The 27,881-nt window shown below is 48.7% G+C and overlaps 1 protein-coding gene across 4 annotated transcripts in view; it reads left to right on the plus strand.

The window, feature by feature from the left end:
- Positions 1 to 27,881, plus strand: part of EXD3 (exonuclease 3'-5' domain containing 3) — a 204,998-nt gene that overhangs the window by 65,706 nt on the left and 111,411 nt on the right. For all 4 annotated transcript variants that reach the window (XM_056504861.1, XM_056504864.1, XM_056504862.1 and 1 more), the window contains 7 exons: positions 4,845 to 4,898; positions 5,321 to 5,460; positions 6,295 to 6,395; positions 10,677 to 10,750; positions 11,932 to 11,970; positions 26,110 to 26,264; positions 27,728 to 27,866. In XM_056504861.1, coding sequence (XP_056360836.1) covers positions 4,845 to 4,898; positions 5,321 to 5,460; positions 6,295 to 6,395; positions 10,677 to 10,750; positions 11,932 to 11,970; positions 26,110 to 26,264; positions 27,728 to 27,866 — 702 coding nt within the window. The remainder of the gene's footprint in view (positions 1 to 4,844; positions 4,899 to 5,320; positions 5,461 to 6,294; positions 6,396 to 10,676; positions 10,751 to 11,931; positions 11,971 to 26,109; positions 26,265 to 27,727; positions 27,867 to 27,881) is intronic.

The raw sequence follows: 27,881 nt of genomic DNA on the forward strand, positions 1-27,881 counted from the left end.
GGCTAAGAAGTCCAAGGAAAATGTTACCAGCAGTAGTTTCTCCTGTAGTTTCTCCTTTAGAATCCACCCCTTTTTCCCCTGAACGTACCCTGCTGCTGAAGGACAGCTGCAGTGGCACATTGCCTGCCCAGTGCTGCCTGTCTGGAGCAGAGGGAGCCAGCCCCGGGCCAGGGGCCACTGCTGCCCTTCCCAGCCTCCAGAGCCACCTCTGCCCTGGGCTGTGCCAGGGAGCTCTGGGGAAGGAGCTTCAGTGTTGCTGGGAGTCATAAATGAGACAGTAGAGTTCTGCTCCTACTGCCAGAATTTCTGGGCTGTGGGACAGCCCTGGGGATGTGCAGCAGATCCAGCTGTGCAGAGTCTGGGTTTGGTGGAGGTGGGCAATGCTCAGAGAATGAGCTGAGCAGTTAAATCCCATCTAAAACTGCTGAGTGACCTGAGGGACACAAATCAGACTGGGTTGGCTTCAGTTCCCTCTTCCCCTCACCTGTGCATATTCCCAACCTGGACTTTTACTTCTCTCCCTCTACCTCAGATTCTTTGTCTGGGAATAAATAACCTGTCACTGCTCCATGTTGATGGTCTCACTCTTTCCTGGTCTCTTGAGTGTGGACCTGAGGAATGTCGTGTTTCCCTGGTTTCTGCAGACCTTCCACAGCCAGCTGTGTATGAAGTGCCCTTTGAGCAGGAAGCAATCAACCATCCAACCTGATGTCATCCACTGTGCACTGGTGCACTCTGAAAGCTCAGCAAAGCTGATTAGCCTCAAGTCTGAAATGAGTGATTCCAAAACACAAAACAGATGTGCCCAGTGATTAATATCTGGTGTGCCTTTTACTCAGTTATTTCTGCCATTATCCAGGCTTTGATCACTGTGATTTTCTTGGAGTTGATGTTGATTCCTCCCCTGCAAAGTCTCCTTCTGTTGTTTCGTTTATTCTTTGGGGTTTCAGAAGTTCCCTCGCCGTGTGTTCAGAAATAGTGCACTCAGTCAGGTACAGACATATCTGCATTTGTGCTGTCCCAGCTGGCTTGCAGCAGAGCCAAGAGCAGGAGTCATCAGCAACCACTGGTGTCTGTCCTGCCTAAGCACTCCAAGCAGTTCTCATGCACGAGGTAATTCCTCTGCTGTGAACCCCACCGTGGGAAAATTGCAGAAATTGTCAGTGCAGACACCACCCAAGTGCACATGCCCTTGCAGATAAGATCTTGTGTGGCTTCCTGCACCTCGTACTGTATGTGGAAAGAATAGTCATTTTTCGATGAGACAGAGCCAACTGCATTCAAAACAAGCTGAGAGGAGCAGGTACTGCTGAGGGTGTCTGGGCTGTGCTCTCTGCAGAGCACTCCCCACTTTCCCATGCTCGGGGGTTGCATTCCCGTGACTGCAGGAGTGTTCTGGTGCTCGTGGCTGGGCCTGAACATGTCAGGTTTGGGAAACTTTCCCCATCCTTTGGTCAGTGCATCTATATGTGGGTTAGAGGTGGAATTAAATGTAGTGTTGCCCGGCTTTGAATTCTTCCCCAGACTCAGCCAGCCCTCTGCTGTATTTTAGGGGTTTATTTTTAGGAGATAAAACTATTACAAAATGTCCAGATGGGGTTTTTGCATTCACCATCATTAAGACAAAGATGGTCCGAAGCTCCCCAAGGATGAGGAGACTCAGAAGCTTGGGCAGGAACTGCTCAGGCAATGGCCATCAGCTTTTCTCCTGCACTAGGCAGTGCATTCATCACATCCCTCTCCCGTGTATACTTGGGGTGCAAGGCAAGAGGGGCACCAGCCTCCCCCAGGTTTGTTGTCATCTCTGGGGGGTTAGTACAGGTTGAACATTCTTATGCACTGCATTAATGATAATTATTGCTGTTATTAGATAATGCTGAAAACTCTCTGTGGATGAAACATATTTTTGTGCAAGGGCTCCTTTTACCACCAGCCAAGACCATAACATTCTCTTTGGTGTTTGAGGGGGTGAGTAGATCCTGGTAGGTGCAAATATCTCAGCATTCCCCAGAGCTTGCCCATGCTCCTGCCTCGGGTTTTGGCTCTTACTGATCAGCTGGTGAAGTCGAGGGGTACCTGCTGTTGAGGATTTGGGCAGCTCTGCTGATCCAGCCCGAGGATCTGCGGCTGGATGAAGGGGATGCCCGATTCCAGCTTCCCTGACTTCTCCAGCCCAGCGCTGCAGAATGCTGGCTCTGGCTGGGGAGGGGGTTTCTCACCCGTTCAGCTACAGCCTGCTCGGCCTCATTAAAGTGTTTGTTTTCTGAGGCAAAAGGAGCCTGCGAATGAGGTGTTGCTTTGCTGGAGATCTTATCGGCTGTAAACAGACTGTTAAAAATAGGGTCGTTTTACACAAAATTTGTTTGTGGAGTGAAACAATTCAAAACACGATAATAACAAAACAAAATCTTAAAATAGCTCGGAGTTGAGACCACAGACACAGCTGCCAAGCACTTTCATCTTTATTACAGTTACTCATATCTCTTCTCTTACTATTCCCATTGTAAACAGGCAGATGTTATCTCTGCTGGCCTCCAGCTCAGCCCATCCCCTGGAGCTGCACCCTGATCCTGCCTGGTGTTGTTGCTAGAGCCCAGCTCTTGTTTCTCCCTCCATGTGTAGCTTCTGGCATGGACAAAGTAGCTGCCCTTCTCCAAGAGCGTTCCCTGCTGCAGGGATGCTCTGCCAGCAGCACCACTGCTCTGCCTGCTCCATTACCTACCTGAGCTGGATGTTAAATTGCTGTTAAAAACCAGCTTGTGTAAAGCACTAGGCCAGGCTGCCCGGAGCAAAGGAGTCACCGTCCCTGAAGATGTTAAAAAACGTAGATGTGGCACCTGGGGATGTGGTTTGGCAGTGAATGCTGTGGTGGTGCTGCATTCCTGGTTGGCTTTGTTGATCTTAGAGGTCTTCTCCAACCATGAGGATTCCATGAATGTCTGTGTGATTGGAGTTCCTCTGTCCTCCAGGCCTGCTGGGGGGAGATGTCTGGGCAGGAAAGGGAGGGCTCCCCACACTCTGGGGACAGGGTGGAATATCCAACCAGGGACAGAGGAAAACCCAACCTGACACCACACATGTTCATCTGATTAAGTCACCTGTACAGTTAGTAGTGCTGGAGATAAACTTCTGCCATGTAGATAACATTGCTGCAATTAGGTTAATCTGAACATTAAAAAGCCATTAGGGAGCTGTTGGATGTTGCAGTTAAAACTAAGGCTACAGTAGGAGGTAATAACGAGATCAAATGGTGAAACAAGGCCTTGAGAGTTGCAAATGCTTTCTTCTTTTTTAAAAAATTATTTCTTTTAATTCAGAAAACTTTAGGAGCTGGGAGGAAAGCAAAACCAGCTGCCAAAGCTTTGGAGACCCAAGCCCCTTTTTCAGGTCCACACAAAAAATAGCAGCCTTCAACTTGAGAGTAATGGCTCAGCTTGAACATTGTGTTGTTAAGCTGATAATGTGAGAGGATAGGAGCAGCTCTTTGCCTCTGACTTGTGGGATAGTTACAAAGCTGGAGAATAACCTCTGACCTATCCTAGTTAGGGCTGGTGGCTGCACTGAACTCGGCGATTTTATGCAGAAAGAAAATCTGACCTGATTGTTTGGGAACTAAAAAACTTTAATACTAGGAAACAACAAACAGCAAGCTGAACAGTTGGCACTGAATGAACCAGGAAAGATGCTACAGGGAGCCTTGATGCGTGCACCAGGGCAATGGCAAACAGCAGGTGTCAGGGTGTGGTGGGGTGTTTATAAACTTGGGGAGGGCTGGAATTAGGGCAGGGTTTTGGGAGGGGTCCAATAGGGAAGGGCAGTTAGGAATATTCAAATTATTGCAGCACAAAGGAACCAATGATAACAAGGGGAGCAGAGAACTTTCTGGCAATGATCAGCATCCTGGAACTGGAGGATTCTGGCGGTGTTTTTTTACTAACCACTACTGCTAGGGTTTTCCTGTGGCCTTAAGCCATGATCCTCTGCACTTTTATTGGAGCTAACCCCAACACTGGAGTGAGGGAGAGGTTTGGCTGAGGTTTAGCTGGGCTGAACAATGCTCCTGTGTTTTTCTGTTCAGTCTTTGTGTTAATGGTAATTTTTATTTTTTTTTTGTCACTTCTCTTGATTTATCTTTTGAAGATAGAGCCTGGACTTCCAATGAAGCAGTGTTAAAAAAAAATAAATAAACCACCCAAACTTCCCCAAAACCAAACCCAAATCAAAACCAACAGAAAAACTGATGTTTTCCCACTTCCAAATGGGGCAGTAGGATTGAGCAGCTGAACTTCCATGGTGTGTGTTGGTTCTCTGCTTTTGCACAGTCTTCTTCCCATCTCACTGCCTGTGGTGACGCTGGTGCTTTCGGGGGTGTGGAGTGACTCAGGAATTAGATAAACTGTTGCCTTTTGATTTCAGAGTGTTTAAAATTTTGAGTTCCTTTCACAAAATGCAACTGTTTCACAAAACTTCAAAGGCAGAGTGAGACTGATAAAGTTTGCTCAGAAAGGTGTGGTGGGTCAGGTGCTTTTACCATGACATTGATAGGAAATATCCATCCCAGCTGGTTTTGTCCCAGTGCTTCACTTGCTTTCTTCCCAACAACTTGATCTTTAATTTTTGCTCCAGGGGCCGTTGCTACTCAGGATATGCAGCTCTGCCAGGAGTGTTCTTGTACATTTGTAGAATGAATGTCGCCAAATGTTTGCAGGATTTGTGCTTGACAACGTAACAGAAATAATTAACACATTAAAAATGTGTGTAACAGCTTTTTACTTCACTTTGGAATAATGCCCATTTATCTCTGTAGGGTTCTTCTAAATACACAACTTTTTCATGTTTTCCAGGCAGCCATACTGAGTATTAAGCTGAAATTACAGCCAGATCAAGATGTAGAGAAGGTGAGTCATTTCCTCTGGAGGCTTCTCTATCATCAGATCCACCTTTTTCTAGCAGGAGATCAATGAGGGCCCTCCAAGTCCTGCAGCCTTTCACCTGAGGCTTTACTCCATTCCCAAGAAGTCCCTGTTGTGTTGTTGATGTACCTTTACATCAAGGTTAGGCACAGAGTGCTTTGTTAGCCCCCATTACACCTCTTACCCAGTTTTCCTGGATGCAGCCACTGCTATAACAGATTCTGGCTGTGCTCATCACTGAGGCAGAGATCAGTACTTTGCTGCACTGAAGCTTTGCTCATGTTTGTGTTACAAATGTCACAGTACTCCTGTAGGCAGCACTGGTGGCTTGGGCAGGGTTGGGACTCACTCACATTCCATGGGGATCAAAGACAGGGCACGGTGCTTTAATGTAATTCCTTTCCTAGATGTGTACCCCACTACTGCTCCAGGATAAAGCTAACTTGGTGGAAGATTATGTGGCAGAATATCCTGAGCTCCAGAGGAAGCTCTTGCAGACCCTGGACAAGTGGTGTGACCCCAGCTTCAATATCAGGGACATCACAAGGTATCAACGTTTGTCTTTCTGAACAGCTGTGCCAAGGTGCTGCTAGAGCCCTGCATGGCTGTCCCTGGATGTACTGGGATCAGAGCAGTGTGTCTGTCCCTGGATGTACTGGGATCAGAGCACAATGTGTCTGTGCCCTGGCTGGCTGGCTGTGATTATGTCCCAGCAGAAGGGACTGCAATATATTGACTTTTTGGCTGAAAAAGGAAAAATTCTGGTGGCTGTACCAGAGCCTTCTGCAATGATCCTGCCTGTAGGACAGAGGAATCCTTGCTACTGACAGATGCTCCATTCCTGTGCAGGACTCCCCAGCAGCAGAGCACTGTCACAGCTTCCTGTGGGGGTTGGAACAATCAGCCTCTCGAGCTTTGCTGCAGACAAGGGTGACTTTCAGTATCGGTTGTACAGGTTTGGCAGGAAGATAACACTGTGATGATGTGGCAGAAAAACAAGAGATGCAAGAGGTTAACCTTCCTGTGCTCATCAGCTCATGGTGCATCTTCTTGCCTCTGAATTGCCTCTTACTTGAATAACTCCTGTCACTCAGAGCCAGCAGCACAGTCAGAGTCACAGTGTAGCTGCTGTCAGTTCTGAAAAAAGATGAAAAGGAGTTGCTCACTTTCTCTCTCTTTAAAATGAGCCTCTGGACTTGCTTCAAGTGGTTGACTGAAATTTGTATAGTTGTGCTGTTGGCTTTTCACTGTACCTTGTGAAAGGCAGGGGCCTGTCCTTATCAACATCCCACAAACCCCAATCCCTCTGCTGTGAAATGTCTGCTATTTGGGAAGCATCCTTTAGGTGATGCCACAGATGTGTCTTTCTGTATTGATACAGACCATATCAAGGCCTGTCCAGGTGCAAACCCGAAAAGTTGAACCGCAGAGTGCTCAGCAAGTTGGTCTTCAGGCTCCTGGAGAGATTCAGTGTTGACCCAGGTAGGGGATATTGCAACATGTTGTGGAGTTATCTCAGTAATAAAGAACAAAGTCAAGTTGTCTTCTTCCATGTTCATCAAGGAATCTCTGCTGTCATTTATCCTGAGGAATTTCAGGGTTTAATTAATGATACTGAAAAACAAAGCTGGTAAGTTATGGAGTTATGACTTTGTGCTGTCAAAGAATGAAGTGCTGGTGACTAATAGATTGCTTCTGCCATGATCTGGAATAAATCCTGACCTCAGCATGGCTCTGCATAAACACACCATGCTCAGCTCTGAGTTATGACTCCATTTCTCTCACATAAGAGGCAAGTCATTATTCACTGGGGATGTGTTTCCTTGTGTCAGCTGGGAGGAGATAACCCTTGGGAAGCAGGAGCCTCACAGCCCTTTGTATTCTTTGCATCAACTAGGGTTGGTGGGGGGAATTTTAAGGCTCTCACAGCCTTGCAAGAGAAGTGGCACATTTTCCATCACTTCATCAGCACCTTCACCAGCAGCTCTCTAAAAAAATCTGCTGTGCTTTGGTTCTTAGCGGGGACTGTTGATTTTTCCTTCTCTTTGGGGCCTTGCACCAGACCCTTGTAGGTGCTTTTATCCTGCAGAGGTTTCCATCATCAACCCAAGGTATGCAATTCTCTTTTCTTGGACTGAAAAGGGTTTTCTAACCACAAATTGTGGGCTTGTTACACCTGTCAGCAACACTATTAATCTTCCTATCTTCAGACTGGTGTTCAAAAGTTAGCAAGATAAACCTTTCAAACCCTCACTGGAGGAGAAGTGGATATAATTAAACTCAGCACCTTCATGTGAAAGCTGAGACATATGGCAATTGTTTATTTAGAAATTAAAAGCTTGACAGAAGTTCATTAGTTTTCAGTAGTTTTCCCTCCTTTGCAGTGTTGAGCATTCAGTCAGCCATGTTGTCCTTGATGATCTGTAAGAGAAAAGAGTTGTTCCCCTTTCCTTATGGAAGCTCCACCAAGCACATGATATAATGGTAGAGGTGAAATGATGTAATTGTTCATATGCAAAATCCTGAGAAATAATAATTAAAGAGAAGAAAAATGCAGTAGAGGAGCTTGTGTTGGGCTCAGGTGCATTCCACTGGATGCAGCACACTTCGACCTGGTGATGCTTTCCCAGTGTTGTAGCTGCTGCTAATAACGGGCAGATCTGGCTGGTCCTCCACAGCCAGTCACTGCTGAGGAGGTTCCTTGGGGTAAGTACAAATCCCATTCCTTCCAGACAAATGTCCTTCCAGCCCTTTCTGCCATGCAAACTGCAGTGTCTGCAATGCAGGGCAAGTCCTTGCTCAGGAAAGCTGCTCCTCCCTGGTGTGAGAGGGGATGTGGGCACCTGGTTTGGATTTCAGCTAAAGCCAGTGCTGGGTGGCTTCCACAGTCCCATGCAGGACAGTAGGTGTTTATTCTTCACATCATACCACGTGTAATTACAACAGGAATTCACACATTGCTAAACTGTGCCTGTCAGTTTCCTTTGAAGTGCTTTGGAAGGGGATGAATGTCTGCAGAGGAATTGCTGCCTTGGTACAGGGCGTGCTGGAACTGAATTGGGAAATGCTGGCAGCTGGAGTAATGTGGCTTTCTTTGTCTTCCCATCTCTCCCCTCCCTTTTGCTGAATTTCTGGGTGTTCTTTCTCCATTCTTTAGTGAAAGCAAGTCTGACTGGGAGGGAAAATACCCAGAAAGTAAGCAGGCTGGGCAAAACATAGAGATAAAAGAAAGCCTCATTTCTCTTGTTCTGAGCAGCTCCCTGAACGCTGGTGGTGAGGCAGAGCTCGTGCTTCTTGTCCCCCCACCTGGGCTCCTCTGCTGCTGTGCTGCTTTCAGGCTCCTCCTCCTGTGCCTCCCTCTCGCTGTGAGAGCCTGAGAGCAGCAGCACGGAGGGAAGTGGTGAGAAGGGCTGGAGGAGGATGGGGTTTCTGGGTATGAGAAGGCAAACGTGTGTGTGACTCAGTTCTTGCAGTTCCAAATCGACCTGGAGATCTCACTGCCTGAGCTTACTCTTGCCCACTCACAGTAAATCACACTGACTGCCAAGCACAGCTGAGGTGTCCATCAGCAACTGAGAACACTCTGGGAACTGCTAGCCCTAAATTTCAGAGCTACATAGGAGGTGGCCCAATTAAAGAGATCTCACACCTCAGGGGAAAACAAAATAAAGCCATCCTCTTAGATTAGTCCTCCTGTTCTTTTTCAGAGCTGTATTTCAGTATTCCTGTTAACTCCCAAACGGCATGGGAAGTGGGAGATTTTCTGCCGAGTCCCAAAGGTGTCCCAATAAACTGTGTGTCGATTTCATTTAATTACCCTTATTGGGGAAGGAAGAAGCTGGGCAGAAGTGGTGTGTGATTGAGGAAATTGAGGTTTATAGAGTCTTTCCTCACACCTCACTCAGTGTGCTCTGGCTTAACGAGCCTGTAGCTTTTCCAAGCTAATTACTTAATAGCCTTTGGAGACCCTGTGAGATCGACTTTACAAATGGAAGTTTCAGTCAAAACAGATCTCAGAGGTGAGGGAACAGCCCTTCCCAGGGTTGGCATGGTGGAGTCTGTTCTCTGCTGTGGTTTGGCACAGCCAGCACACAGAGAGAGCTTAGTGATGTTTTTCATTGACAGTTCTGAGGTAGAAAGGATCCTCTCGGAGAGGTGTAACAGCCTCATCTCCTGGGTTAGTGCCACTGAGGGAGATCCCGGTGCAAGGACAGAGGGGACACTGAGGGTACCTGCGGGCCCCGGTGCTGCTGGGCTGTGCTGAGCGCTGGGAGCAGTGTCTGCCCGGGGCTGCCAGGGCTTTGGCAGCAGCAGCCAGCAGGAGTGTTCTCCTGGCTGGTCACCAGCGTCTGGCTGGTTTAACGGGGGATGTCTGTCCCTGTGGCCGGGAGTGCCGCGCTGCGGGGCAGCAGAGGGCAGGAGAGGGCTGTGCACAGCTGCCTCACATCTGCACAGGTGAGCCACAGGTGAGCCACAGCTGGCTGTGCACGGCCACATCTGCACAGGTGAGCCACAGCTGCCTCACATCTGCACAGGTGAGCCCCTCAGTGGCTCTGTATGGGGACAATATCAAGAGGAAAGATCACCATATTTACTGGTGCAATATCCTGCATGATAATTGCAGTAATTTCCTCAGATGCTTTGAGGGGAAGGATTTGTTGTCACACTGTGGAACTTACAAATTAACTTGCAAATAAGAGCTTTAACCATTTCTGTTTGAATGGAAACGTTCACATTCTGAGGTGATGCTTCAGGGCACTCTGAAGAGCTGCTGAGACCAGTGGGACTCCAGTCCACACCCCTCTGATCCCAGGCTCTGGTATCCAGAGATGACTCTTTGTTCTCCTGGGTTCAGTCCTTGGGCATGCCCTGTGAAGGGCACACAGAGGGATGAGGGATCAGTGTCTCCCTGTGGGTGCTAATTCAAGGGAGGCCACAGAGAATTTCCCCTTCCTGTTGTCTGTGTGTGACTGCTGCTCCCTGTGGCTCCCAGTGGGTGTTTTTAGCCCCATCTGAAAGGCCAAGGAAGGCCTGGTGAAGCCTTTCCCCTGCACAGGCAGCCAGGCATCCAGCAGGAGCTGGCAGACACCTGTGCTAATGCTGCTTCATGTCTTTTATCTCCTGCCTTTATCTCCTTGCACTGGGTTTCAAAACAAGCTGCTGTGTGAAGGTCTTGGCTTTTGCAGTTGCATTGAGCCATATCTAATGAAGGTGACAGCAATAAAAATAATAACTGTGGCTTGCTAGCTCAGCAAAACAGTATTCCCCACCCTCTTGGTATGGATATGGAGCCTTGCTCATGGATCTGTGTTTTATCGGATAAACTTCAGCCACAAGTTTATATCCTGAGTGAGCTGTTCACAACTGCTTCAATGAGTTATCAACACAGGTCCAATTAAACCCCAAAGAATGCAGCCTCTAGAGACTGAGGCGTGCCCATGAGAGGATGGTGCCTAATTAAAGGTGTAAAGTCATTGACTGTCGAGCATATTGAACAGGGAGTGGATCTTATCGCTCAGGGGTGGTGGAAGCAGAGATAGTAGACCTGAGAATTAGCATTGCTAATCACGGATGAAAGTGTAAATAACAGTGTAGAGTTGAGATAAGCTGACAGTGTGTGACTCTGCCCCTCATTGTTCCAAGTGTGAGGGCATCCTGCCTTCCCCAAACCCAGTCTGACACTGGGGAAGGAAAAGTGTAATGTCTAGACAGTAAAATTTCCAGGAAATGCAGTGTACTTAAATGTCTTTTTCCTTCTTTTAGCTCTCTGCCCCAATGTTATAAATCAACGGCACTTGAGAACCCTGAATTACCTCTTTTACAAGAGATTTGTTGAGGTATGTGCTGTGTTGTGTGTGTGGAATAAGGATTTTTGTTACATTTACATTTTTAATAACTTAATTAAGATAATCAAAATGTATCAATAGTTTATGATCAAGTTTTTTATTTCAAGTTCTACTCCCAAGCCCTCCCAGTCCTTCAGGGAAGGCTCTGATCTGTCTTTGCTGCCTGCCAAACCCACTGCCAGAGGAGCTGGGGAGGATGGAGCACTTCAGCCTCCTGCATCTCAGAGCTTTAATATGGGATGACATCACTGTAGGGACCTTGGTGATCCGCAGGGAGAGCAGAGCATTTCTCCAGGTGTATTTGTTTAGCAGAGGGGATGGATTCGTGATCTGGTGTTATGCTCTCTCTGGCATTCCACTTCCTTTGTTTTGGAGAATTTGCTTGATTTAAAGTATCCAAGCTGGCCAGTTACTTCCATTAAGGTACATTTGGCAGCTGTTTCTGGACACAGACTCTTCTGAGAGCTCTTTGGTGCTCTCTGTTTACCGTTCACAGCTGTATCTGAGCTCTGGTTAAAGGGCTTCTTTATCTCACTAATATTTAAATTACATGCTTGGATATCTCAAAGCTGTTTTCTTTGAGGCTCTTGCTCCCTGTTTGCTCTTGTACCTTTCCATAAAAGTGACACTGACACTCCCTGTTCCCTCTGCCAGCTCTGGGGTGACACTCATGGTGGGTCCTTGGCAGAGCAGAGAGCAGCTCCCCTCCTGAGTTTCTCCCCAAGTCTGGCTCTGAACTGCTTTAGAATGGGAATATTAACTTGTCAGATTCCTTTCATAGACCTCGTAATTCCAGAGGATTTTTCCTGATTTGACTGTTGAGAAAAACCTCATTTTAATATTGTGAAGGCTGAGCCTTGCAGATGAGCCCTGGGACCCGTCCTTTGGCTGGAGCCCTCAGGATGGCTCCTCATGGGAGATGAACAGTCACACAAACTGCACAGGCATTTCTGTGCTTCATGTGCTGTGCTGTCAGAGTTCCCTGAATCCCCCATCCAAGCTCTACCATGGCCCAGCTGGAGACACTGAGGAGCTGAGGAGGTGTCCTGTGTGTCCCAGGTGCATTCCTTGGCACAGGTGATGCCAGTGGGACAATGAGCTATTCATTTCCAGTTTGCTGTATGGAACATCTTCCCTTTCCTAAGGGGCTCAGCAGTGATTTTGTCTTTCAGAAAACCATGTCTGAGGAGAATTGGGCAGACCATATTCAGGTGAGTGAGGATTTCCGTCTCCCTGCTTTCACTGGGCTGTTTGCTTGGAGATTATTTTAAGAAGTTTTAGCATATCTAGCTCTGGATGTTGTAGTCCTGCTATCACAGTTCTTCCCTTTCTCAACACATTGGAAGCAAAATTGTGAATGCAGGGAAGGTAAAGGGAGAACACTTGTACTTTAATTCCTTTTATGGTTTTGAAAATGCTTTTGTTTGGCTGGAGCCAAACTAGAGCGTTGGAACAGTGCTTTCAGGGATGTCCAGAGTGGGACTGTGCAAGGCCAGGGCTTGGACTCAGTGATCCTTGTGGGTCCCTTCCAGCTCAGGATATTCCATGGTTCTGTAATTCTGTGATCTGGATAAGATGAAGGGGGAAAAGTGGCTGTTCCTCAGCAGCTAGCAAGGTGTGTGAGGAAACTGGGATAAATGTTAGATTCCCTGTGCAGGCTCTGACCATTTTCAGGTGACTGATACTGTGACCTCCCTGTCTTGTGCTGCAGGACACAAGTAATTTTAACAGCACAAGGAGAAGGGAGCAGGCTGGGCTGTTCTTAGGTATAAACAGGAGAGTTCAGGCAATCATGGTTTGGCCTGATCCTACAATAATTACAAGTGTGACAATGAAACAGCAAAATTCCATGGTGATAAACCATTAGTGGTTATTTATGTGGCCATGATTTCCCTGTGGAACTGCAGCCCCATTGTGAGTGTTTGCTCCTGTTCTGTGACTCCTCTGCAGCCATTAGGGATTCCTGAGAATCCATCTGATGTGTCAGTGAGGGCTCTGAGTGGCAACGGGCCAGGCTGATGGTCTCAGGGATCTGAGATGTGTCAGGTTTGGACACACCAGCAAAGGACTGTTGGGCTCTTCCATGCAGCTCAAGGGGCTGGACACCATGATCCTTGTAGGTCTCTTCCACTTGGGAAGTTCCATTACTCCATGATTCTCACATCAGGATGTGCTTTGGTGTGTGTGGGGAAGGGGTCTCTGTTGATGATGGATGTGGAATGAAACTCCCAAGTCTCCCACTCTGGAGACAGGAGGCTCAGAGTATCTCTGGAAAGCACATGTGTGGTGCCTGCTAAGCCCTAAGAACACAGGGCTGCATGCTGCACTGGGCAGAGGGCTGTCTTTCCAAAGGATTCCAAACTCCCCATTTCCTGCTTGTGTGTTTTTCACAGCTGTGTAATTATCAGTGAGTGGTGCTGAAACTTGCCTGTTATCAGCCTGGCTCGGTGCTATCAGAGATCCCTGTCTCTGGCATCACTTGAAAGTGATGAGAAGCTGTACCTGTGCATCTGCAGGAAGCTGAAATAACAACCTGTGCAGGCTGGTGGCTGCTGCTGGCAGGGGAAGGAGGGGATAAAGGAAGGATCTTTGAGGAAGTTTTGGTTTTCATTGCAAAAACTAACATTGTCCAGGACTTAATTGGATTTGAAAGGTTGGGCTTTACAGGAGGGAATGGCTCAAAGTTCACTCAGAGCTTCACAGAATCCCAGACTGGTTTGGGGTGGGAAGGACCTAAAAGCCCATCCAGTTCCACCCCTGCCATGACAGGGACACCTCCCACTGTCCCAGGCTTCTCCCAGCTGACCCAGCCTGGCCTTGGGCACTGCCAGAGACCCAGAGGCAGCCACAACTGCTCTGGCAACAGCTTCACAAAAGGTTAGAGCTTCACCTGGGACCTGACATGTTTGATCAAAAAAATTCCTTAGGCTGCTTGTGGAGCTGAGGAGCCATGACATTTGTGTTGTGTGTCCCATCCCTGTGTTCAGCTAAGGCTCACATAAAGTTTGGGTCTCCCAGGCTCTGCCTGGTCAGGCATTATCAAGGACAGGGGAAAGAAGGTGACATACAATGTGACCTCTGGTCACCTGGATGAACAGGAACCAAAACTCCCAAAATACTCACTCAAACTCTCAGTCAGAATTACTGGATCATTTTTGGATACTTTTTTTCAATTTGAAGTTCAAAGAGGTTGGAAGTCTTCATGGGATTTTTTTTTTTTCAGTTTCAAATTTTTTCAAATTCTTTGCTGCAGCCATAAAAAAGATATAAATCATATTGCTATGACTAGCTCTAGTGATTATATAGGTTAAGATATCAGGAATTATAGAGATACCAGGAACTCTGCTGAAGGTGGGACTGTCCTTGCTCAGAGCTTGCCATTGCTGGCCAGTGACATTTTGGGACTGGGATTTTCTTTTGTTCAGCCTGGGCAGTTCAAGTACAGATCTTTCCTGTTCCTGCTCTGGATGAATCCCAGGTGTGATCCTGACTGCTCCTATAAACAGCAGGAACTCAGGAGTTAATTGTGGGCCAATAAAACCTGTTTCCAGCCCTGTGGTAAACTGGTTTTGCCCACTCTGCCTGGCAGTGCCCAGTGCAGGCAGGGATGGCAGAGGAGGCAGGAGGGGAGGGAGAGGGATCCAAAGCTCTCCACGCCCTAAGGAGGCTGCCCCATCCCCTCTGGCTGCTGCAGCCTGATCAGCCCTTGCACACCTTCTCCAAGAGGAGCTGCCTGGAGGCAGAGGGAGGGGAGAGAAGAGACTCTGTGCTCAGTGCCAGCTGCTTGCTCTTCATTGTCTTCCTGAGGGAACCTGGTGCTGGAGCACAGGGAGTGCCAGCAAGAGGGGAAGGTGTGGAGGATATTCACGGAGACAAACAGGGAAAGAGGGGCAGGGCATGAGGTTCCTGCCTGCTTCCTGTGTGCCCTCGTGCTGCTGTTTTCCAGGCTTTGTGTTTGTCCTGGCCTCAGCAGCTGCACAAGGAGGTCGAGCTGGGCAGAGCAAGCCCAGCACAGCTGCTCTGTGGCTCTGCCCAGATGTGCTCAGGGTGCTCCTGCCAGTGACCGGCCAGCAGCCAGAGGGGCTGGGGAGGCCAGATGTTCCCCTGGACATTCTGTAGGACAAAATCACTAAAAAGCATGGAAGGAGTTTCTCCATGGAAGGAGTTTTTCCATGCCAGGCTTTCAAAAAGTAAACACACATGGAGCTGTGATATCACTGAGAAGCGTGGAATGGACTGCCCAGGGCAGTGATGGGGTTACCATCCCTGGAAGTGTTCCAAAAATGGGTGGATGTGGCACTTGGGGACATGGCTTAGTGATGAACGTGGTTGGTATTGCATTGATGGTTGGACTGGATGATCTCAGAGGCCTTTTTCTACCTTAATCATTGAACAGTTCTCTGATTCTGCATTGGCTGGGGCCACTCCAGCCTTGGTGTGTGGTTTGAGAGGAGGGAGCCCCTCCCAGAAAAGTGCCCTCATTGTCCTCAGGTCCCTGTCCTGCAGCTCCTCTGTCTCTTGTGGGCTTGTGAGGATGCAGAGATGGGCCCTGGGGGCAGCTGCTTCCCTTGCTCTGCACAGGGAGAGCCTGCAGCTGATCTCTGTCCTCCCCCAGCTGGGACAGTGAGATAGCTATTTATTTTAAAATTTCTGACCATGAAAATCAAGCACTGTGCCAGCTCCTTCTCTGGGTGAGCAGGGGTCAGATGCTGGTAATTCCTAGGAAATGCAGAACTCCAATTCCAGAACAGTTCAAGGGTTGTTACAGACAATATTCAGAAATCTGCCCTTCTTTCTGTGCAATACATTGGAAAACCATTGACAGTTCCTGGTACTTAATATGTGTAAATTGCCTTACACTGCAGCAAGGAGTTGATGTAATCTTATTTATTTGACCAATTAATTTCTAACTGGCAGTGGCTGATGCCAAGATTCTTTCTGTGCAGAGCCATTTCGACACAGCTACCTCTGGAATAAAATGGAAAAGCTGTTACACTTAAGGAGGGAATTTTTTAAGGGATTTTAAAGAGCAGAATGCCATTTATTTTTTCAAAGGTTTTTTTGTATCCAGAACACCTGGCCAAGACTCCTGCTCTGGGGAGTCTTGAATAAGGACAAGGAGTCAAAAAGATCACTTTGCAAATACCCACATCCACTGTTCTTCCCTGGAACCCCTGAATTCAGGGAAAACTTTCAATTGTTTTGAGTACAGCAACCTCTCTGCAGTGTGAGGAACTGAACATCTCTAGGGAATGAAGCAGTGTGTGCTGTGCAGATGGGAATGATGCTCTGGAGGTGATGAATAAGTGACATGTCTCTCAGCATAAGGCTGCAGTACAAAATCATCTTTTCCTCTGGTTGGAGTGAAGTGTTTATTCAGGGATGGGATGGGATTTTATGACTCAAGCATCAAACCCAGACTGGCTCTTGTCCTGGAAGGTGGAAACCCAAAGGAGTTGAACCAGCCATGAGGAGTCCCCTGTCAGTACTTATGGACTACTTCAGCAGGAAATTAAACCACTGGATGATTGTTTTGTTCCTTCTGGCCTTAGAAGTCTCAGGGAGGAATCATCAGCTGAAATAAATGTTGGTGGCCCCACCAGTGGTGCTGCATGTGGTGCTTGGGGTGCTGAGCCTCTGAGCCCAGCAGCTCCCAGTATGGGGGTGTGGGAATATACAGGAGCTGCTCCTGGTCTGGTTTTGCCTGCAGTCTGCCAGTTCAACCATCTGCAAAAGAATTGCATTTATCTTTGCACAGCTTTAAGCAGCTCCTTAACAGCTGCCATTGCAGAAAAGAGAAGGTTTGGTTTTTCTTTTCCTTTTCCCCTTTACAGAGCAGCTGGTGTTTATACCTGGACTAGCAACATGTTTAAGGTCTGCTGTCTCTGTGGGAAGTCAGGACTGGGGGAATTGCTTTGTTTCAGGTCAGAACTGGCAGCCTTTCTTCTCCCAGTGCCTACCTGTAGGTCCCATTTCTCCTTCTATTCCTCTCCCTGCATTTTGTCCCCTGTTCAGGGACTGGCAGGAGCTCAGTGGAGGTGACAGTGCTTTGACACTCATTCTGCTTTTTTCCTTTGCCATTTTCTTTGGCTTCACTATTCCTGTTGGAGGTTTCTGGGGAGAGCACACAGCCACAGCATGGTCTAAAGGGAATATGAAACCATGGGCAAACTGAAGTTTGTAGTGGGAGGAAAAGTGGGAGGCAAAGTATTGATCTCCTTCCATTTTCTATTCAGTTCAGTTTGTCAGTGGAGTCATATATTGATTGGAAGCTGAAATGATACCAGTTACTGGAAAGCAGAAGGATGCCTGATGGAGCTGTTGCAGATAACAGGATGTCTGTAACCAGGAACAGCATTCTGTAATTCCAGGAGCTGATCCCTCTGGTTCCTGCCCAGCTCAGGATGTTCTGATTCCCTGACTGTGATTTGGTTCTGCTCGCAGCAGAGAGCAGCCAAATGTGCACCTGTACTAATGAGGTTTGCACTGCTGGGCTGAAAGAAAAGGGAACTTTGCACTGAACAAACCCCCAGCTGCTGTGGGAGAAGCACATGGGAAAAGCCAAACTTGCAGCATGTTCCATGCCCAGACAAGAGGAGTGTCAAAGGATGACATCTGCAGTTAAATGTAAATACTTCTGACTACTTCCTGCATGGCTTAGGCTGAGTTAATTCTCTGTAGGACCTGGAGAGCTGCTGTGTCTACTGTAATTGTAGTAGTTTCATTTATAACAAATCTAGACATTGCTAGATAAATAAATTGTGGTGAAACACAAAGATGCTGATGAATTCTGGTGTAATATTACAGTAGGTACAAAGAAGCCAAGACAAACTGCCATCATCTGCTGTCCAATCTACCAAATTGTCAAAAATGTCCAAAATCATTCTAAAAATCAGCCAGAAATTTCTCTGGGGTGATGTAAGATATGTTTGTTCAACAACTTTAGAAAATCAGCCCTCATTTACTGAAGTGTGGGTCTATGGGGCCAAGCTGGGGGTTGACAGCTGGGTGTCTAATTCTGCTTCAGGGAGGGATTGGCAAGGGATCCTTGGAAAGCTCAGGACCTCAGTCTTAAAGTTGGTGGCCAAATAGCCTTAATGTGCACACGAATTAAGTACTGGAGAGTGAAGAGAGGAAACTGGAGAGAGCACACTAGGGAGGAAAAATCTCCTTTAAATTGTTTTGGTGTATTAGAGATGCATTCTGACCTTAGCCCCCTGCCACCAGCCAGGGCCAGCATGCTGCTAAGCACTCTAATTACATTTCTGTCACTAGCAGGCATTCACTCAGCAGCACAGCTTCATCAGAAGGAGATTTGGTATGGTATAAAGAAGAGCTAATTGGCTTATGGCTGTAGGTTGAGAGGTCAGGGTTAGATTAAGGAGTTAAGAGCATCAGTGAGCTGTTCAGCTCCACTGGGGTGTGCTGGGGGAGGTTTAGTTCTGCCAAGTGGGAAAAGCATCCTAGGAGTAAGAAACTGTTCAGGAATGATGATCATGCAAAACCTTATAGGAATGTGTGGAACATACCTTATAGGAATGTGTGGTCCTTAAAATCAACATCAGGAGTGGTATCCAGGATACCTGATAGTGACTGCAAACTGCAGCAAGTACAGAGTAAAAGTCACAGAATCCCAGACTGGTTTGAGTTGGAAGGGACTTTAAAAACCATCTTGTTCCAGCCCCCTTGGAACATGGGCAGGGACACCTTCCACTATCCCAGGGTGCTCCAAGCCCCATCCAGCTTGGCCTTGGATACTTCCAGGGATCCAAGGGCAGCCTGTGCAGGGTCTCACCCCCCTCACATGGAAGAATTACTCCCTAATACCTAAGAAAAATCTCCCATCTCTTCCCCCTCACCCTGTCCCTGCCTCTGTATAAAGTCACTCTGTCTTTTCTATGAGCTCCTTCCAGTACCAAACAAAGTCTCCCCAGAGGCTTCTCCTCTCCCAGCTGAACAGCCCCAACACCTGTTTGATCCCACAGAGTAAAAATGAGGAGAGGCTCACTTCAAACAGGCAAATCCCCCTGTTCCTTTTGCTCCAGGACCAAGGGAACCCTGCTCAAGAGCCCTGACACTGACCTGTGCAGTCAGACAGGGAAAGGAGGGAAGATGGGACATGGAGCTTGCCTGCTTCCCAGGGTAGCACAGAAGGAGAGGATGGACTCACTGATGAAAACCAAAGCAAACAACAGGGCTCTGCACATACTCTGCAGGTGGGAGCCAGTTCTTGCCTTCAGCTCCATGGCAGGAGCCCCACAATGCCCTCACCCCACAGGAGCTGCTGAGAGCTGGGGCTGGCAGGTGTGGGGGCTCTGCTTGCCCAGTGTCACTACATTTTCAGCCTTCACACACACACAGACCTTCTCTGCCCTTCTTGCCCAGCCAGCAGTAAAACAATCCAGCCATTCAATAATCATCCCAGATTATTTAAACCCTCTGTAATCGATCAGCCTCTGTCTGAGTGTCACTGATAGATATTGGCTTCTAATCCTGTGCAAATCAGCTGCCTTGCTCACAGAGAATCAGCCTGCTGGCAATTGATAGTTTGGCTGTGTTATACTTTTAGGCAAGATTAGTTCCCCAGTTCCCTGCCAAGAAGAGAACCACATAAACAGAGGATTGTTTAAAAACAAAAAAAAGTTCCTCTTGACAGAGAAGTCATGTAAATGGGAAGAAACAGGAAACTAATCTTTCCTTGTTCGCTCTGAAAGAATGCATATCTCTGAGGAATGTTGTAATTATGGATTTAGGAAATCAGTCCAATTTGCCAGGGTGTGAATTTCAGAGTTCATTCAGTCAACCCTCTCAAGCATTTCTCCTTCAGAACAAAAACCACCAGGAGCTGAAGTGTACCAAAAGAGATTAAAGGAGTGAAAAATCGACTGCCAAGCTTTGCTTTTGGGAAAGATCTTGCACAGATACTGATTATTGCTTTGGCTCTGAGCCAGGGAGGTTTGGGCATAGCAAAACAGAAATCAGTGGTAACCCATGTTTGTTCCCATGGGCATCTCTTTTTCCATACAGTAATGATGGAAAGACTTTGTGCTTCTGAGCAAGTATTTCCATTGTCAGGATTTTTGCTTATTTACTTTGAAGGCTTTCCTAAATAGAAAAGAGGAGACTTTTTTTCCCTACATGGAGTCTATGGATTCCCATGATGTATGTGAGTGGGTATGAGAAACTTACGGGAGTTCCTGGTGGTGCACACTGGTTTAGCTCATTGATGCCAGGGCTCCAAACCAGCCAAGGCATTGGAGTGACCTTGGCTCATGCACATCCCAACAAGCAGATGAGGTGTCACCCTGTGAATTCAGGTGCCAGCAGAAGCACAGGCAGTGGTTTCACTCCTTCCCACACCTGCAGCCCTGTGGTAACGTGGAGCTGCAGGGCCCTGTCCCTGTGCCCACAGTGGGCCCAGCTCTGGCTTATGTATTCAGACCAAATCCTTGGTCCTTGGCTGATCCCTGGGATGAGCAACAGCTCTGGGGCCAGGGTTAGGTTGGAATTCAGAAGGTTCCTCTGCAGTGGTTGTGAGAAAGGGATTTTGGGAGGAAGCACAGACCCTCAGGATAGACTTCACACAGAACAGAAGGAAAAAGAAATTATATCTGGAAAAGCAGGTAGGGTAAAGTTGCCCTAGTCTATTTGCTATGTAATTGTATTTTTAGGGGGTTATGGATAGCATACAGTTACTTTTCTCTTAAAACAAAAGTTACTTTAATGGGGTTAGTCAGACACTACAGCTCATTGCAGAGCTACACCTGTGCCATTCCCTGACCAGCTAAGTGGAGGGGAGAGCAAGTATTGCCAGTGGATTGTGATTTTGTGTATCAGCATACCTGCAGTTGTGGGATGTAATTGAGGAAAATGAGTTCATTGTGGGTTAAAATAAGAGGTTATGATCTGAGAAAGTCCCCACAGTGTCAGGCTGTGCTGACATTGCTGAAAAAGACCAGGAATTGATCAGTGGCCCCAGAGACAAGTGGCAGTGCTGACTGGTGCCAGCACAGCCCCAGGCTGCCTTCCTCTGGGGATCTGCCAGAGTCTGCAGTGACAGGAGCAATGGGACAAGATTCCCTCACTGAAACTTCTGTGCAGCACCAATTGGGCAGTAAGAGCTGATTTTCTAGGACAGGATTTTCAGTCAGTGGGGAGTGGGATCCAGTGCCAGGATGAGCTTTGCTATCTCACAGATGTCCCACAGTGCCCTCTTTATCACAAAGCTTGTCCTGAGGTGTCTAGGGGATTCTGTGCTGGATGGTTCCTTGGGCACATGGGAGCACTGTCCCTGTTAAGTGCTGCACCTTCCCTCTTAAAACTGTTAAATATCTACTGGGGAGTTTCTGGCTGGAGCTCAGGGCAAGGCTCTTCCCCCAGAGGTGCTGGCACTGCCCAGGCTCAGGCTGGAGCTCAGGGCAAGGCTCTTCCCCCAGAGGTGCTGGCACTGCCCAGGCTCAGGCTGGAGCTCAGGGCAAGGCTCTTCCCCCAGAGGTGCTGGCACTGCCCAGGCTCCCCAGGGAATGGGCACGGCCCCGAGGCTGCCAGAGCTCCAGGAGCGTTTGGACACCAGGGATGGACAGGGGGGATTGTTGGGGGGTCTGGGCAGGGACAGGGGCTTGGACACTCTGGTCCTTGTGGGTCCCCCCCAGCTCAGGACATTCCATGGTTCTCCATTTCTGTTTGGGTTTGATCATGCCACATTCACTTGAGTGAAACATCCTGTGTGGAGCTTTCCACGTCTGTGGAGGGCAGTGTCTGTCCCTGTGCCATGGAGCTGCTGCCAGCAGCAGGTTCGTCTGTTCCGTGGCTCTGTGAGGTGTGTGAAGGCCCATGGAGGATGTCCAACCATGTGCTGAAGGAAATGTCTCAACCTCCTGCTCAGTGTTTTTTGAAAATACTCTATCTGCAGATCTGCTTCTGAAAGCTGTGTTGGTTCTTTCCCTCTCTGTACCTGCTCACATCTGTGGCAGCCGGAGCCGATTTTGGATACACTCTGACTTCATCTGTTGAAAATGAATTGCTTCCCTCAGGGGCTGCCTGACAAAAATTTGGAAGGCATCCCAGTGCAGGAAATGTATTTGGATCTCTGTGTAGTATTGTTGAGCATGATCAGGACCATCCTGTATTCTGGGTAAATGAGATCCTGGGTGTTCTTTGCCCGGGAGGTGCTTGGGACTTGAAAGCAGCAGTTGCTGCAAGAAGCCGCCCGTGTGTGTGGAGAGAAGGCTGGGGAGTGCAGGGCCCTGCTAATCACACAATCTGAGCCTCCTTTCAGTTTGAAATTAGCTCTTCTCTGAGAGCTCACCTCTGCCTCCTGCTCAGAGCAGGGCCAGCTTTGTGGCACAAGGTGTTGCCATGCCCTGCCTGGTTCCACTCTGGGCCTGTTGCAGTACTTAGCCATTCTCACTGTCCTTTTTTTACTTTTCGGCCTGGCTGGAATTTCTGGGAGGGTCTGATTCCATCTTGTCTGGTTCCCCCTGATAGAACTGAAGAGGGGATTATATTCCACTGTATCCAGCCAGGCCTTCCCTGTGTTGAACAAACCCTGCTCCCTCAGCCTCTCCACGTGCTCCAAGGCAGTGACCATCAGGAATCCCAGAAGGTTCTCAGGTTGTTCTCAGGTTGTTCTCAGGCTGTTCTCCAGGTGTTCTCAGGCTGTTCTCGGGATGTTTTCAGGCTGTTCTCAGTATATTCTCAGGCTGTTCTCAGGTTCTGGCTGTGGTGGTGGCCATGGCTGAGTGACTGCTGCTTTCACAGGAATCCTTGCTCAGGATGGAGTGGAGGCAAATTTGGCCTCTTTTATCCAAGGGAGAGGATTTCCCCCTCCCCCCTGGTGCCCAGAGCAGCTGGCCAAGGTTGGACACTGGGGCTGGAGCAGCCTGGGACAGGGGATGGTGTCCCTGCCATGGCAGGGGTGGCACTGGAGGGCTTTAATGTCCCTCCCAGCCCAAAGCAGTCTGGACTGCAGCATCTCTGGAGGCTCTCCAGAAGGCAGGATCCCCCTCCCCTTGGGGAATAGCCTGTGGCCCTGGTCTGAGCTGGCTCTGAGGGTCCCAGCTCCACCCTTATGCTTCAAGGGGTTCCCTTCAGTGGCATCTGATGGTGACACTGCAGCATCTCCCCAAGCAGCAGAAATGATGGAAACTTTGAAACAGAAACCTCGAGCACAAATACAATAAAGTTGCAGTGACAATACCACAGTGGCATGTTCTGGGAATGTTAAAGCACAGATGTCTGTACCTGCCAAAACACAGGGCAGTGCTCTCAGTGCTCTCCACTGCTGACAGGGCTTTGTCCTTTTCAAGTTTGGGTTTCTTTTTCTCCTTTTAAAATTGCTGACTCTAAAATATTCTCCTTGACATTTTCTCTACACTAACAGGAGGGGTTTTTGTTGATTCTGGAAGCACTTGAAAACAGGGGAAATTGGCCAAGACATTCAAAAGTTAAATTAAAATCTGACTCTGCAAATAGCCAGTGTCAGTGGTGTGAATAACGTCCCTCTTTGGGAAAGATGCTGAGGCAAAGGGCAGAATTGGCTGGGACTGAAATGTAGCTTAACACATACAGATAAAATTGATCTAGGGTTTGATAGGGTGATTTCCAAGGGAGATACTGGATATTTGGGTTTAAAATTATTGGTACCAATGGAGAAATGGTTGATGGGTTAAAGTCAGGACATTGCTGAGCTTGGCCTGTGTGGTTGGTGTGAGCTTTGTGAAGCCCTGGTGGTGAGAACAGGAGATCTGCAGCCTCACTGGGGAAAGCTTTAATCACGGGTTAGTGTTGGTGTCAGGGGGTTCTGTGTGCTCAGATGGATTAAAGAATGTAGGATATGTCTAGAATTCCATGAGGGATGTAAACAAGCCTCATGCTCTCTAGAATCTTCTCCTGCTGGGAGAAGTGGCTGATGTTGCTCAGAGCACCCGTGCCAGGTTCCTCTTGAGAAGTGTTCATTTACTGACAGCAGAGCACATGAAATGTGCTGCTGAGTTCTGCCTGGTGAAACACTGCTCTCTGCATCTGTGCCCACATATTCTGGGGCCAAGGTTTCCACATTCTTGCCTCTTGCAGAGCTGTTGCGGTGGAAGCCTTTCCCCTTTGAGAGCAATGTTGGGTTTTTTCTTTTTTTTTTCAGTAAAAAGACAAACAAAGCTATTTTCTGTTTCAGAATGCAAGATGGGATATCTCTTGAGAGATTAACCTTCTTTACAGACTTGTTTTTTGTGGTTGAAAGAAGAAATCTGTTATCACTAAAATAATACTAAAAAAATCTGCACCTCATTATTTCTTGAAATAAAGCTGCCACAATGAGATTTATTAAGAATTGACTTGGGGTGAACTGAAGAGAGCTCCATGACCAAAGAGTTTGTGTTTTAGAAAAAAAGCAGGGAGACAATAGGGTGGACACAGGGGGAGCAAGAAAAGGGAATTGCTCTGTAATGTTAGTAAGAAAATATGTTCTTTCTGGGAAGGACTCTGAGAAGTGGCTTGGCAGATGTGCAGGAGGATTTAACTCATCCCCTCTTCACGTGTTCAGTGCTTGGCTCAGTGAGCTCGGTCCCAGAAGGCACAAGGGTCGCGACTGGCACGGCCATGGGAAATGTAGAGGGCGAGAAGCATGAGCAGGAGAACGTGTGCTGTCCTTCCCCTGCCCTGCCCCTCCTCGGGTACCCTGGGGAGCTGCTGGACCCTGCCCTGCTCCCCGGGCGCCTTGGGAACAGCACTCGAACTCTCCCTCCACATATCCATGAGAAGAGCTGTGGTTTGGCACTTGGCAGTCTCCGGGGTGCAGACAGAGTGCTGAGGCAGCGGTTTTTGTGAGCAGGCTGCTGCCACCTGGGTGCCAGATCCCTCCGAGCTGTTCTGAGCCTCTGCCCCCTCCTGCACCTCTGGGCGGGGTCATTCTTTTTTTCTCCTTGGCTTTCCGTTTGCCTTCCTTTTTACCTTGGGGCTATCAACAGATTTGTTTCCCGATCTCCGAGTCTGCTTTGAAGGCAAATTCTCACCTTTTCGTTCCCGAAGGAATGTGAGGAATGAGGCCCCATGGCCACAGCCTCCCACCCGGCTGGGACCTGTTCCTGCACGCTGGGCAGGGGGAGAAGATGCTGCCCTGCCTGGGGCAGCACAGGGCAGATGGCACAGCGTGGGGATGGACTTCAGGGCAGGCCTGAGCATTTCACTCCCGAAATTCTCGTTTGTAGTGCCAGTCCTAGAGCTACATGTCCTGGGCCGCCATATAGGGTTTCAGTTTGTTTTAGAGGTTTTGACAATATTAACTTCAGAACCACGAGTAAGTCAGAGAGGAGAAGTTGCTGCACGGCTCTGGGGGCTCCGGGTGTGTGTTTGGGAGGAGATGGGGAGCTCCCACCCCGGAGCTGGTGTCACCCTCAGTGTCACTGTGTTTCCCCTGTGCCTCTCAGGGGTGGGCACGGCAGAGGGTGCATCCAGCTGTCACCCTGGGCACTGCCACCCCTGCCAGGGTGGGCACTGTGCCATGCTCTGGCCAGAGCTGGGGTTGGGGTTTAAACCACAGGCAGGGTGAGTTTGTGCTGGTGCCCCCAGGCTCTGCAGTGGGCCAAGGCATTCCCTTCCTCCAGGGAGCAGCTGAATGCTCTCCCTGTTTGCAGGTGTGAACCTGAGAGTGGGTTTGTCCCAAAGCAGTGATCCAGTTCTCACTTTCACAGGGCCTTTGAATAGACACAGAGGGAGGAACTCCTTTATGCAATCATGTTCACCCCAGCTGGATGTGGGACTCACACAGCACACTTCATCCAGCTGAATTCCAGTGCAGGATGACCCCACTGCCAGCCTGGGTCCACCCACAGCCGTGCCTGCCCCTGGGGGGTCCCAGAGCCCCAATCTCACAGCACTGGGGGCCTTTTCCTGGCTCTGAACACCACTCAGGAATGCTTTGCTGATGTTCCCTCCCTGCCATCTGTGGATGGCTGGCAATGCCAACAATCCAGCCAAATACTTCCAAGGATGGTGGACACCCCACATCTGCCCTAGAGAGACAGGGAATGTCTATCCTAAGCCGTCCCAAGAAGATGCTGCAGGGTCTAGAGCTGCTCTCCTCTGGACAGAGTAGAAGAGCTGGGGGTGCTCAGCCTGGAGAAGGCTCCAAGGAACCTTTCAGTACATAAAGGGGGTCAATAAAAAAGATGAGGACAGAGTTTTTAGCAGGACCTGTTGCAACAGAACAGCAGCTGACGGTTTTGAGCTAAAACAGGGGAGATTCAGACTAGATATAAGGAATAAGGTTTTTACAAGGAGGGTGCCTCTCGGGAGGGGGGAGAAGCCCCACAGTGGGAGTGTGACTGACAGCCTGCCTTGCCCTGGCCTTGCAGAGCACGGTGGGGGAGAACCGCTGGCTGCAGGCGCAGCTGGTGCAGGCGCTGCTGCGGCACTGCGGCGCGCGCGGGGCCGCGCGCTGGGCACGGCGCTGCCGCCTGCCCCCCGAGCTGCTGCAGGGCCTGCCTGAGGAGCTGCACGTCCAGGACAGGTAAATCCACGCCTTGGTGCCTCTTCCATGTCTGTCATACAAGCACTGTGTATATCCTTAAAGTTGCCTGCCGTGCTGCATCCCTGGGACAGGAGTTTGTGAAAGTTTCCTCCGTGTGCTTGGATCCTGTTGTGGCCCTGCACACACTGCACGTGTTTGTCACAAGCCTGGGAATGTCTGTAAAAGGGCATTTTAATGCCTCAGTACACAGAAACTCTGTGAGATGGCTTCATGCTGCTGGGGGTTCTTACACCTCCTCTGCCAGATCAACACTGCACATACGCCTCTCTTTTACTGAGATGACTGCAGATGTGTCAAAGTTTTGCTGATTTTTTTTTTTTAATGCTGATGATTTTGGGAAAGTCCCAGAGATGGCTTTGAACAGTTCATGTTCAGGGATCCTGGTTTTGTGGATCTGCTCTTTCTCCTCGTACAGATCTACACTTGTTCTAGCACTCTGTCACTTCAGGAAATACAACACAGATGTAATCACCCTCAAAACTCTTCTCCAGAGGGTCCATGGCTTTTCTTGAGCACAGAAAACTCTTGTCCGTCTTGGACATGCTCCTGCTTCTCTCCACAGTGCTCCTGGAGCTGCCCTCCTTGTCCTCCTCCTGAAGCCACAGCAGCCACCAGCTGGGACCCAGGAGGTTTTTCCATGAGGGATAAGCCCACAAAACACAAAGGGGTGATTACAGGTGTGTGGCTGAGCCACAGACTGTGCATCCAGAGATAAAACCCATCACTATATCTCTGTGCTGTGGGAATCCTGTGCTGTGGAGGGAAGGCAGGTGGGGTGTGCTCTGCCCTGTGTAAGGAGCTGGGATGGATGAATAAACCCCTTTGTACTGCAGTTTACTCATCCAGTCATGATACCTGCTGTGGTAGCTGCTATAAAGTCAGCAGAGCCATGGAACCCCATAAAACAGTCTGGCTGCCCTGTCTGTTGAGTAACACAGCCACAGGTTCCCACAGGGAGTTCACTCTGCACACAACAAGGTGGCACCAGAATATAAATGACATCATCTGGCTCTGGTCACACCACACGGGGCTCCTGAGCTTTGCAGAAGAGAATATTCCTGGAGACCTGAGGCTGCACACCTTCATTAAATATTTTACACAAATATTGACTTCCCCATGCACACAAACCCGAGAAAGAGTGTTTGTGCAGGGAGAGCTGCTCTGCTGCAAAACTGGGCACACAGCCTCCTAAACACGAGGTTACTAATAGCTTCCCAAATAATGAACCATTGCAAGTCTCTATCCAGAGACTATCCAGAAATGTGTGATCTGTCCAGGGGATCTTTTTGATTAGTTTATTTTCTCTGTGAAGGAGCTGAGTGTCATGGGGAAAGAGAGGGTTAGGATGAAATATGGGGAGAAAAACTTACCCTTCTTGCTCCAATCCAGGATTTCCTCCTGGCTTTGCATGGCTTCAAACTGCTGCATCTGATTCTGTGCAGGGTAGAAGAGGTCACAAAAGCAGACAATTATGAGGCCAGTAAGAAGAAGGACTATTACCAGATTCCTATTTCACGGGAAAAGATTCACTTTCTGCAGACATGGGAGGAGACCCTGCAGTGCTGGGAGAAGGTGCTGCAGGTGAGTGTTACCTGG

Source organism: Oenanthe melanoleuca, chromosome 17 (assembly GCF_029582105.1).
Source record: "Oenanthe melanoleuca isolate GR-GAL-2019-014 chromosome 17, OMel1.0, whole genome shotgun sequence".
In the NCBI taxonomy this organism is placed as follows: domain Eukaryota; kingdom Metazoa; phylum Chordata; class Aves; order Passeriformes; family Muscicapidae; genus Oenanthe; species Oenanthe melanoleuca.